Source organism: Pseudoliparis swirei, chromosome 3 (genome assembly GCF_029220125.1).
Source record: "Pseudoliparis swirei isolate HS2019 ecotype Mariana Trench chromosome 3, NWPU_hadal_v1, whole genome shotgun sequence".
NCBI lineage: Eukaryota > Metazoa > Chordata > Actinopteri > Perciformes > Liparidae > Pseudoliparis > Pseudoliparis swirei.
In genome coordinates, this window is record NC_079390.1 from 4,087,660 (window position 1) to 4,101,368 (window position 13,709).

The window sequence follows — 13,709 nt, forward strand, 5'->3', positions numbered from 1 at the left end:
CCACCTGTGCCCCGCCACCTGTTCCCCCTGTTCCCTCCACATGTCCCCTCCACCTGTCTCCCCACCTGTCCCCCCACCTGTCTCCCCACCTGTCCCCTCCCACCTGTCCCCCCCACCTGTCACCTCCACCTGTCCCCCACCTGTCTCTCCACCTGTCCCCCACCTGTCTCCCCACCTGTCTCACCCCCTGTCCCCTCCACCTGTCCCCCTGTCCGCTCCACCTGTTCCCTGCACCTGTCCCCCCACCTGTCCCCCCACCTGTCCCCTCCACCTGTCCCCCCCACCTGTCCCCTCCACCTGTCCCCTCCACCTGTCCCTCCACCTGTCCCCTCCACATGTCCCCTCCACCTGTCTCCCCACCTGTCCCCTCCCACCTGTCCCCCCCACCTGTCACCTCCACCTGTTCCATTATTTTTCTCCTACATCTCACAAAACTTGAATATACTTCAAATAAGCTTTAGCTAATTTCAGAGTCGAGACATCATATTTTTCCTGAGGGAATACAAACACAAATCATTTACGTCTGATATCCTTCAACTTCTCTCTGCTCTGATAAGATGACATAGTAATTGAGTTTTTTCACTCCCTCCAAACTTGTCGTCAGCAAGAAGAATCAAAACCTCGGCCGCTGCACACGTGCAACCCTCTCCCGGCTGCAGTGCTTCCTGACAGGTGGGCTGACTGCAGCGACTTTCTTCAGTCTAACAAGACATCTTATTGCCATTACTTACCCCCCCCCCCCCCCCCCCAACCCCTTTCACTTCAGTCTTTCCAGCCCCAAACATTTTAGACACTGTTTTCTTTCCAGCAACATGGACTTTAATGTCAGTAATCAAAGGTTTTCCTTCTTCTGTTTTCCTTGCCTTAATTTACAAGGGCATATATAAATATATATATATATTTATATATAGATATAAATTAATATATATATAAATAAATATCTATGTATAAATATCTATTTATATATATATATATATATAATTCTTTTTTTAAAAACCGCGGCAGTACGGTTTGACACTGTTTCCGTTATTTCTCCGCGAAAATAAGGAGCAGAAATCAGTTTAACTCGTGGATGAATCAGTCGGGTTTCCTCCTGCTCCTCCTTCCTCCCGTCTCCCCCTCTGATACACAGAGGAACGGAGGGGCGACGTGTCGGGTGACGCGGGGCGGAAAGAACTCGTCACACGAAACCTTCAACGTGATTGGTCAATTCGTTTGTCTGTCAACATTTTGGGAAAAAAACAACCAATGAACACTCAGTAAATCACAAAGGACCTCCCACCTCACAGGTTAGGCTCTATCGCAGCCTGTCAGTCAGAGAGCAGAGAACACGGCGCGATGACAATGAGCCTTATTTCAGAGCTGAGATTGTTCTGGAATGTTTGATGTATAACACGTGGGGGTGTGTCACATGCAAAAGACTTTAAACGGTGAATTTAATTTATTTTGTAAAATGTATAAAATGCCCCCAGCCTCCAGAGGGTTAACGTGACACATTTGAATGTCAGTCAGTCACCAAGGCCACTGGTTCTGCTGCTGTTCAATGTTAAAGATGACAGGACCAATGGGGTCTCAATATACTTCTTTTTTTTACTAATCTGATGTTTCACTGAAGAAACAATTTATCATCCACGATATTAAATACCTCGCTGGCACTGTATATGTAGGAGCCTCTTTGAAAACACAGCTCTGTGTGAAGTTTGGTCTTTAAAAAGAAGGAAACAACTTTTAAGCGCGATTAATCGCGATTAATTAATCGCAATTTCAAAATGTGCGATTAATTAGTTAATTTTTTTAAATCGATTGACAGCCCTAATATATATATAAATGTCTATATATATAAATATATATTTATTTATTTATATATATATATTTACATATATATTTATATCTATATATATTTATATATAGATATACATAAATATCTATATTTAAATATATATATCTATATAAATATCTATTTATAAATATATATATATAGATATGTAAATATATATATAGATATGTAAATATATAAATAAATATATATATATAAATATAAATATTTATATATATATATATTGTTTTACTGTACATCACAGGTAAAGCTGCTGAAGCCGGAGTATTATAGACTTATCTTATACTATATTATCTTATATTATACTACTTATATTATTGACTTATCTTATACCTTATAGACTAGTCGATGGATATAGGAAAGTACTGCTCAGACAACTAAAAACACAACTAAAACTGAGTAATAATACCACCACAGACGGGGGACCTAAACAATAACATGAGTTATTCCCATTAATAAAAATCCATAAACACGTGTCTGTGCATGCGTTTGTCTCGTTTGCGTCTGATTGTTTGAGTGTGAGCGCTTTCCAAAGCAGCCGTTGAGTGTCTTATCGCCTCTTATCTCTCGACTCAGAGATACCGAGGTGAGAGGCTCCAGAAGGAAAACAGTGATAAAAACAACAATAGAATTAGGCTCATACAGACCCGTCTTTTTGGCAACTATTTATTCAACAATTTTCATTTCATACATGAGACTGAACCTCTAAATTAAATGTCATAAATCCCACAGACAATGGGAGAAAAAAACACCTTCATTACTGTGCTATATATATCGAATCAAGCCGCTTCAGTAGAGCTTGTTATGAATCCCCTTATTCCACCAAGGTACATCAGAAGCTAAATTAAAGTGTCTAGCTCTAATCCTGATCTTCACTGTGGGTATCTCTATATGTGTGAGTGCTAATGAGTTACAACTTCTTCCATCTGAGGACTGATATACATAAAGTTGTGTGTTGCTACATGGAAAACATGTTTTTGATAGAGGGCAAAAGCATTGAACTGCTTACCTACCATGAGCTATAATATAAGATAACATTGTGTACAAACACAACTTCTATCATTCTGGAAACTTGTGTTAATATTTGCAGCATATTTATATAAATGTCAAGGATTTTCAAGTCAGCGATCAAATCCAAAAATCTGTTTCCTAAGTCTAAAATCCCAAATGACAGCGAGATGACAGAATGACTGAAGAATCACTGAATAACTTTATTAACATTGCGATCATTTTTAAAACTCAACAAACACACGGCGTCAGCATCCAGAGGCGACGGCAGCAGAGTGAGAAGAGCTTACAAGTCCCCATTTTTAGACAGGAAAAAAAAAAAAAAGAAAAAAATTATCGAAATGAAACAGATTCCTGAGATGCAAAACAAAAGAAAGAGATATAATCATTAAAAAATAAAACATCTCTACATGGTATTGTGTCACTTGTCATCGCTGTGACAATTTGGAGACTAGGCTGATTGACTCTAGTTTCAATGTTGCAGAGAAACAATGAAATGTGCTGACACTGCACAGACGTATGAGACGCGTCAGAGAGAGGGGGGGGGGGGGGGTACCACTCAAAACCTTCAAGTTAAAACAAAATTCAAACCGATACAGATTATGACTCAAAGGTGCCCATTACTTTCATATTCATCACTTAAAAAAAAAAAGAAGGGGATTTAGAGTTGTTCTTTTTAGTCGATATGGGCGTCTAGAGACGACAACTGCTCGCGCAAACTTGAGCAAAAAAAATGAACGAGTGTGTGTAATATGTCGTGACCGGGGGTAGCAGGATGAATACATGATGCAGGATCATCAGGCGGAGTTTGGACACGCTTCAATCATCAAGAAAAACAGAGCGGCAGGAGGGCAGAGGAGCAAAACCCCCGAATACGCATCCGAGGATCCTCTGATGTCCCTTTTTTTAAAGCTGAATTAAAATGTCAGGGTCCCCTGAAATGGTGAGATATGATGTCATCATATAGAATAGTTATACACGAGTGCACTTGGCCAACATCGACGGTAACTTGTGGTGTCATAAAATGTGTTTATATCATGACTTCCTGTGGACACACACACACACACACACGATTAAAAGTCACACGCACGTGGTTTTGGACGAGTCCGTTATGCGCAACCCAGCATGAAAAATGCAATTTCATGGCAAAGTTACTGCCTGATGTGCATCAATAAGTAATATCTCAGCTGCGGCGACACTCCCACCATCAGTCAAAAGGAGAAGTGGGTTTGTTTGGAGACGATTAAAGTCGATTAAACGGGCGAGTGGCCGATGGAAACGGGCCGCTTCTGTCTTTCGGGGTGAAATTAGAGGCCCGTGATGGATGTTTACCAAACTGGTTTATGTGGGAAGCAAAGGAGGCAACAAGTTTAAAGCTTAGTTTCAACCGACAGAGAAAAAGAAATACGACTAATAACCGACCCGTTGATGATACTGTGATGGTTGGAGTCCATCATTGTGTCATAGTTCATGATGGTATGTGCCAGGCTGTTAGATTAGCAAATTAAAAAAAAACAAGGTTTGGTTTAACCATCATAAAAAGCAATTTTCAACACATTGGCTCATTACTGCCATGTCAAAACTCTTTTTTTTTTTTTTTACATGTGGTTTTCCGGAAAAAACAACAACAAAAGTAAAACACATTTCACCGATTAATAAGAAATACCCATCGAATTAGTCAGAGTGCACACTTCAGTAAATGGCATCTGTTTAATCTCCAGACACCAACTCATCACCGCGGACCGGATTATTCACGTTCATTTAATACAAAAAACAATCTCGCTTCTCTGACTTCAGAATCCACGGATTCATTCGTCCGCTCTCTTATTTCTAATATTGATACGCGGGCGTAGAATAAAAAAAACAACAAAAAAACGACTGACACCATCATTAATTAAGATGCGTTGAAAATAACTACATAGAAAAGTATTTTAAAAAAAGAAGACTTTACAGCATTGTGATGATAAAAATAAAAATAAAGTACAGCATGTGATACGAGAAGCTTCCCGGAGACCGAGAGCCGGTCTCGAGGTCTCCGGTGTGAGGCTGGAGACGGACGCCGAGTGCTATATTGATTGAAGTGCTCTAAAAATGACAAAATATGAAAACTGTGGCAAAGCTTTTGCATTTTTAAAACATATTTAAATGTAATACACGCGGCCTGAAGCCGACATCGGCGGTGATAGCTTTAATGATTACCAATAGCGGTGCTGGGAGACACACACACACACACACACACATAGGGAAAGACCTTACTTGCTGACCTTATTTGCATATTGTTGTAAATTGGCCACTCGATTGGAGACAACTGGGCCCACTATTTTTATTGCCCTTGGTAATAATTTGCTCCCTCATAGTAGATTAGTGCCATGCCTTTTAAATCTTTAGTTTCAGAAGCCACGTTGTTTATCGCTCTTTCACACAGAGGAGAGGAAATGGCCGCGGATAAATGAAAAGAAACAGGAGTTGTTCACAAGGTTATGTTTGCCTAAGCGTGTGTGGAACTTTAAAATGCCTCCAACATGAAGGCAACGTATCCTTGAATGCTTTTAAAATTCCCAATTTGCATTTTAAGGATTTGGAGAAGACGGAGATGCACTATTTTCTATTCCTGTTTTACTTTAGTTGTTGTTATTATTATTTATTTGTTGTTGTTTATCACATCTATTCCAACACCGAATCCTTCCCGACACCAAGAAGCCACCGCTCTCCGAAGTCAAGTCACACGCATACTTCCATTATAGTGCTCTCTCTTAAATAACGTCAGTTAAAAAAATAAAAGTAAAAAAATGAACCAAACAAAAACATGCGAATGTGGAATTACCAAAAGTTTAGTTTTCACCCATTATATACATGCCTTTGTGCCAAAACAGAAATACATTTGTTTAAAAGTTTTCCAATAAGGATTATTCAATGAAAAAAGTAAAAGCAAATAGATAAAGTGGCTAATATACAAATTTGTAGGAATCCAGAATTTTAAACAGCAATTTTCACAATGAACCACATTTTAGCAGACACAATACACAGCAGGGAGATTTGAACCATTTAAACCCAAACTATTAAAATATTTTTTAAAGAAAAAAAAAACATGTTTTAGCTTACATTTTTAAAAAGATGCACTGTATTCCCCCCCCTAGAATGTAATCAGAGACCCCCGCGGGGTCCCTCCACTCCGAATAGATGGACCGTTCCCAAGGAACACAGTAACTCATTCAGACATGTTTGTGCTTCTCTATTTATCTTCAGTTTTTAGTTTTTGGAAAGGAGGCCCCTGCAGATCTACGACCCGGCATTCACACACTATTTTACATCTTTTTAAATATTATTATTTCGTTTTTTGCTTGAAGACCCCGTGAAATGGAAATTTAAAGTTCAGTTGACGGACATCGACTCCGACACAAATTTAAATAAGTCGAGTTTTTTTGACATGTTGGTGATGCGTTTACAATTTCACTAAATAGTTTAAAGCTTGGTAAACACAGATTTAGAGGTGGAATTATGCACTTCAAAAAATGTCAAATTATTGTACACTATTTGTAAAATTGGACGACTATATGAGCCAGAAGTGTAAGAAGAGGTAAGCTAACACAATGAACATGTCATTAGTGTGTAAGTCCAACTTATTGAAATACCTCTTCATGGTTCATTTTACATTTCACAGGGTCCTTTAAGCCTAAAAAAAAAAAACCAATGTGAAAAAACGTGAAAAAAAGAAAGAAAAAGTATCCTAAACTCATTTCAAATACAATTTATACAGCTTTCAGAGCAGATTCATCCCTCCTGTACACCTGAACCCGCCGTGTGAACCACAAACTACTGTAAGCCGCCAGTACGGGACACTGAAGGTGTCGCTGGCGCTTCCCTAAACTGCAGTGCAATAATAATATACAGACAAAAGTACAGCAGATTTAGCAAATGGTTTGTATACACTTGATTGAGTTTATTTGATGTGATGCTCCATCTAGCGCCCGTGTGTATTATCTGCTCTAAACAATACCCCGCGACCCTTTATTACCCCCTATAGCCTAATAATGAGAATCATGTTACACACTTATCTGACAAACCTTTGCTACAGTGTTACACAAAACCTTCTTCTTATCTTACAAGGGGTCGACTGCGTAGTTACACCACTATTTAGAGGGGGATGGGGGGGGGGGGTTGGGGGAGGGGAGATGGATTCTAAAAGTACCATATTCAGTGTGACAGACATGTATAAGGCGTAAAAACAGCAACGATCGTCATGAAAAGAAGAAAAGACGCGACGTATAATCGGAAGCGGCGAGCTAGCGGCGGACGGGATGGTCCGGTGACGCGTCTACAAGCTACGAGCAGACGACACGCGAAGGCATCGACAGAAGTTCAATGGCGTCTGTATTTTTAGGCACCGTGTTGATGTGATATATGATATGTGTTTGTGAACGTGTGTGTGTGTGTGTGGACAAAAAGGGGGATTCACTGTGTGTGTGTGTGTGTGTTTGGATGCCTGCCAGGACGGGGACACAGGTAGAGGAGATGCAGACGGGCTCATGTAAAGAAGCAGTCACGGTGGTGGACACAGACTTCCGGGCGTCGGCGTCGAAAAGACGAGGAAAATATAGACGAGGAAGGGGACGGCGACGGAAAGCTGCCCGGTGAACACCGGCTGCCCCAAAGGAAACAGAAAGAAGGAAAGAGAGGACGCTATGGAAAAGATAGAAAAAGGCAATAATAGGAAAACACTTAAGGAACTTCTCTGTCTGTGGGCCGCCTGCGGGTTCTTTGTTGACACAGCGGGGGGGGGGGGGGTGGGGCGGTGGTCAAGAAAAGGGGGAGACAGAGAGAGAGACAGAGAGAGACAGAGATCGAAAGAGGGGGAGGGGAGAGCTGCACAGCTCCCCCTGCAGTCTAAATGAAGTACTCTTTCTTCTCCTCCGCGTGTGCGTGGTTCCCCTCGGCGTTGATGATGGCCGTGTCGGCGTCGGGCGCGTCGTCCGCCCCTTTGGCCTCGTTGGTCAGGTACGTTCCTGAGGAAACACAAACAAACCGACGTCAACAACAAACACGTGTTGTATTTACAACCTCAGTAACGCGATGTAACTCATATACATAATACATATATATATATATATATATATATACATATGCATATATATATATGTATATGCATACATGGATATATATATATACATATATATATATAGATGTATATATACATCAATATATATATGTATATATATATACATACATATATATGTATATATACATATTTATATGTACATATATATGTATATATCCATATATGCATATATATATGCATATATATATATATACATATATTTACATATATGTATATATATGTATATATATATAAATACATTTCTATATATATATATGCAGATATAGATAGCATATATATATATATATGTATATGCATACATGGATATATATATATATATATATACATCTATATATAGATGTATATACATGTATATACATATATATATATACATATATATGTATATATATATGTATATATACATATTTATATGTACATATATATGTATATATATCCATATATGCATATATATGCATATATATACATATATTTATATATATATGTATATATATGTATGCATATATATATGTATATATATATAAATATATTTCTATATATATATGTATGCAGATATATATATATATGTATAGATTTATATATATATATTTCTCTCTATATATATATATATGTATGCAGATATATATGTATATATATACATAATACATGAGAGGCTAGGAGGGTTTTTTATTTATTTTTTATTTGCTTTGTCTGTTTTGAAGTTGTGAGTCTTCTTCTTGTAGAGTTGACTTGTTAGTACTTGACAATGTTTAAGAGTTCTCACTATTAATTGTTTGTGCAGCCATTGGAAAGTTTAAATATTGCATTGTTTGTATGTGTAATCTCGTGTTTTTAGTTTTTTTATAAGACGTCTGCCTCTCGGGACTGCAGATGAAAAATAGCCTCTTGGCACATTTACAGGAATGTTTTGATTAATGTTCACCGTCCCTTATTAAATAAATCAAAGAAAAAAAGAAGAAGAAAAAAGCATATTCAGTGGAGAGTGAGTTTAAAAAAAAACCTGCATCAAAAAACAACTTTATTGTTCTCAATTATGGCAAATGAATGTAACAACAAAACAAAAAAACATGGGTCCCATCGAGGAAACATTAGCATCAATGCTACCAATGTTTACGGGACTTAAAGGGTAACAACTAAAAGGTGATTAAAGCTTTTATTAAATCTGGACCCTTTATTCTCATACTTCTATATCAAAGTAAATAATAGGAACGAACCTCTTTGTAATTGTATTAAGAGAAAACGCTAACTGGCAGCTGCGGCGGGGTGCGGGGGCTATTGCGCAACTCACTGTTACGTAACTTTAGTTTCCCCCCGACAGGAGAATAAAGTGTCTGACGACGACATGAAGAAAAACCTCCAGAGAACTAAACCAAACTTTGTGGGCTCAAAGTTCACAGAAGCCACAGGAACACCGAGCCGGCACTTTATTCTTGCGCTCGAGTCGAAATCATTGAAATATTCAGCCAGAACACTGAAACATCTTTTAGATACTCTAAAGCTACCCTTCCTGCACTCTCACGTTTCACCCCGAGCGACACTCTTTTTCATAACTCACACACTTATGATAACAAGCGGCGCCTCGGTGGCAGAAACACGCCTGTTAGCGGATGTGAATGACGCCGGCTGCTCGGCCCAACCGCATCACATCGGTTTGGCTATTTTAATGATCGTTTCTCTTTTCTTCTTCTTCTTTTTTCCTCCTTTATCATTTGCACTACACGGTCATTTATGATTATTTTTTCTTCTTTCTCACTCCGGAGACGCCAAAGCAAACACCTGCTATACCTGTTAGCTTTGCAGTGGGAGGACTTTCTATGGGGTCGCTTGCCATTTCAAAAGAAAAATTGTTGTCCCTATTAGTCCGTTAGACACAGACACGGGAAAGGTTGAACAAATACCAAAGGTACCCTTCAAGCCTTCAGTCGCTGCAGGTATGTCACACACTTGTAACTTGGGGAAAAGGGGGAGGGGCTTCAACGTCTCATCGGGGGAGAAGTAAGACATGTCCTCTGTGGCCTTTACCTTTATGCCGGGCCAGGTATCTTCCCAGAACGATGATTAAACACAAGGTGACGAAGACCACCACGGCCACCACTCCTCCGATCAGGGCGTGGTCGGTGCCGTGCTGCCCCAGAGCGTTGGGATCTGAGAGAGAGAGAGAGAGAGAGAGAGAGAGGGAAACACAAGAGAGCAGATGAAGGAGCCGGTTGGGTGAGGTGATGGAGAGCAGCGAGGGCGGAGGAGGAGGAGGAGGAGGAGGAGGAGCAGCGAGACAGACAATACAAAACGAGAGCAAAAAGGAGGGTGGGAGAAAAAAAAGGAGATTATTTCCACCCTCGTTGCCGTTCTAATGAGCTGCTGTCATTCCTCTCTCCTCTTCTCACATCGTGCAGTCGGAAACAGAGCTGTCTCGCTCTCTGAGAATAATAAAACGGAGAGAGAGAGAGAGGGAGAGAGGCAGACACCCGCATTGACACAAAGAAGCAGCTACAGGCAGACGCGCGCATTCGCCCGGAAAAATGACGGAAAAGGGAGAATGAAAGAGAAACTCGGAGGGAAAAAAGAAGGAGTGAATTATTCAGGATCCCCCCCCCCCCCCCCACCTCCGCCACGGTGCTGCAGGAGTCCCCAACATGGAGGGCGGCGGCGGTGGAAGAGGAGCACACAGTAAATAAATCATCACACAGGAAAATAATCACGGGTGGATCAACCTTCCGCTGAGGGAAGATTGTTGTGAGGGGGAAATGAACTGCGTGTCAGAGAGCGGCTGCAGGTCCGACAGCAGCGCCACGAACCACTGAAGGCGTGTCTACTCACGCCAACACACTAAAAAAACATCAAAGGTTTCCCTGGATTTAGGGGGAAAAAAGGCTTCATTTTCTTTTATTCACTTGAACTCTCACTTTCGTGTCGGTTATTTAGCTTTCGAGGCGCTGACGGTGTCCGCTGGAGGCAGAGTGAAGAAAAAAAGAAGGATTGGTGACAGTGACAGCGGTGGGAGATGTGGGTAATGGGTTCACCTGTATTATTCATATCGGTCCATGACACCTGAGAAATTAGCACCCATCTCATTATCCTCCTCCGAGTGCCGGGGCACGACACACACAGACAGACACACAGACACACACACACATCACCCTGTCACTCTGTGTGTGTGTGTGTGTGTGGGGCCTCACGATAGCTCAAATATGGCCGTGTCGGGGTGAGCGGTGATGGAAAGGCGGTTCAGACACACAGCGCACGTCTCACATCGCCGCGCCTCCTCCTCAGCGTCCTCCTTCTGCTTTCAGCGGCCGCCCGCGTGGCCAAATGGAACAGCTGGCTCGCTCTCGCTCCATAACTCTCTACGTGGTCTGAGTGACCGGGGCTGTCACACTTCACCGCCTCCCAACGGACACACACACACACACACACACACACGTTGATACGGACAGACGTTGGGAGGTGTGTTTTCTTCTTCACAGCGCTGTGGTTCTGCTTGGCCGGTGGAGCGGACAGTAGAGGAATGTTCCCCCCCGGCAGCGAGGACTCTGCGTTTAGTTACACACATGGTTGTGTCTCTTCACCTCTATGTCAGGACGGTGAGTGTTTTACCATCACACACACACACACACACACACACACACACACACACACACACACACACACACACACACACACACACACACACACACACACACACACACACACACACACACACACACACACAGTCCTGCTGCTGCGCTTAAAGTCCGGCTGTTACGACCCAGTGCAAAGCAAAAACCAGCCGTGGCGGCCGTGTGTCCGCATATAGAGCATCACGCAGTTTGGCCACGCACTAACGCCGGTGTCATGTCCGAGAGATGGGGAGGGGTGGGGGTGGTGTGTGTGTGTGTGTGGGGGGTGGGGGGGCTGTAAGTCAAAACACCTTGACACTTCCCGAGCATGCTGTCTGGTCCTGCTGCTGCTGCCACTGAAGTCAGTGTGTACGCACACAGATTGTCCACCACGTTGCTGAATTTGAATACACTCCTGGTGACTCCAACACTCAGCTAGAAGGAGAACATTTAGGGATTTATTGCCTAACGGGCCATTGTTTGCCACATACCGAGGATAAGGGTCGGCAAGGATCGATAAGGATCGACAAGGATCGATAAGGATCGACAAGGGTCGTCAAGGGTCGATAAGGATCGTCAAGGGTCGACAAGGATCGACAAGGATCGATAAGGATCGACAAGGGTCGTCAAGGATCGTCAAGGATCGTCAAGGATCGATAAGGATCGTCAAGGATCGTCAAGGATCGACAAGGATCGTCAAGGGTCGATAAGGATCGACAAGGGTCGACAAGGATCGACAAGGATCGATAAGGATCGATAAAGGTCGATAAGGATCGACAAGGATCGATAAGGATCGATAAAGGTCGATAAGGATCGATAAGGATCGATAAGGATCGACAAGGATCGATAAGGATCGATAAAGGTCGATAAGGATCGATAAGGATCGATAAGGATCGATAAGGATCGTCAAGGATCGACAAGGATCGATAAGGATCGTCAAGGATCGTCAAGGATCGATAAGGATCGTCAAGGGTCGATAAGGATCGTCAAGGATCGATAAGGATCGACAAGGATCGATAAGGATCGATAAGGATCGACAAGGATCGATAAGGATCGATAAGGATCGATAAGGATCGACAAGGGTCGATAAGGATCGACAAGGATCGACAAGGATCGATAAAGGTCGATAAGGATCGACAAGGATCGACAAGGATCGATAAAGGTCGATAAGGATCGATAAGGATCGATAAGGATCGATAAGGATCGACAAGGGTCGTCAAGGGTCGATAAGGATCGACAAGGGTCGACACGGATCGTCAAGGATCGATAAAGGTCGATAAGGATCGACAAGGATCGATAAAGGTCGATAAGGATCGACAAGGATCGATAAGGATCGATAAGGATCGTCAAGGGTCGACAAGGATCGACAAGGATCGATAAAGGTCGATAAGGATCGATAAGGATCGATAAAGGTCGATAAGGATCGTCAAGGATCGTCAAGGATCGATAAGGATCGACAAGGATCGACAAGGATCGATAAGGATCGATAAGGATCGACAAGGATCGATAAGGATCGATAAGGATCGATAAGGGTCGATAAGGATCGACAAGGGTCGTCAAGGGTCGATAAGGATCGACAAGGGTCGACAAGGGTCGACACGGATCGTCAAGGATCGATAAGGATCGATAAAGGTCGATAAGGATCGACAAGGATCGATAAAGGTCGATAAGGATCGACAAGGATCGATAAGGATCGATAAGGATCGTCAAGGGTCGACAAGGATCGACAAGGATCGATAAAGGTCGATAAGGATCGATAAGGATCGATAAAGGTCGATAAGGATCGTCAAGGATCGTCAAGGATCGATAAGGATCGACAAGGATCGACAAGGATCGATAAGGGTCGATAAGGATCGATAAGGATCGACAAGGATCGACAAGGGTCGATAAGGGTCGATAAGGATCGATAAGGATCGATAAGGGTCGATAAGGATCGATAAGGGTCGATAAGGATCGATAAGGATCGATAAGGGTCGCAGCTGATGAGGCTGCAGTCGTGGTTTGAGAAGTTTCTCTGGATGTTTCGATGCTTCGTTGTGCCATCCACGTCCGTCCGTGTGAACCACGTTGTCTAAAGCCTCGCGTCGCTCCAGATAGAGACGCACACAGTGATGTCACTCGAGTCGGCGTCGGTCGGGGCTGAAGACTTACAGAG

General features: G+C 42.2%; 1 protein-coding gene across 3 annotated transcripts in view; it reads right to left on the bottom strand.

The window, feature by feature from the left end:
* Positions 1 to 2,487: 2,487 nt before the first annotated feature.
* cadm2a (cell adhesion molecule 2a) overlaps positions 2,488 to 13,709 on the bottom strand; it is a 277,677-nt gene continuing 266,455 nt past the window's right edge. For all 3 annotated transcript variants that reach the window (XM_056411898.1, XM_056411899.1, XM_056411897.1), the window contains 2 exons: positions 9,981 to 10,103; positions 2,488 to 7,848 (listed from right to left, as the gene is read on the bottom strand). In XM_056411898.1, coding sequence (XP_056267873.1) covers positions 7,730 to 7,848; positions 9,981 to 10,103 — 242 coding nt within the window. In that variant the 3' untranslated portion in view covers positions 2,488 to 7,729. The remainder of the gene's footprint in view (positions 7,849 to 9,980; positions 10,104 to 13,709) is intronic.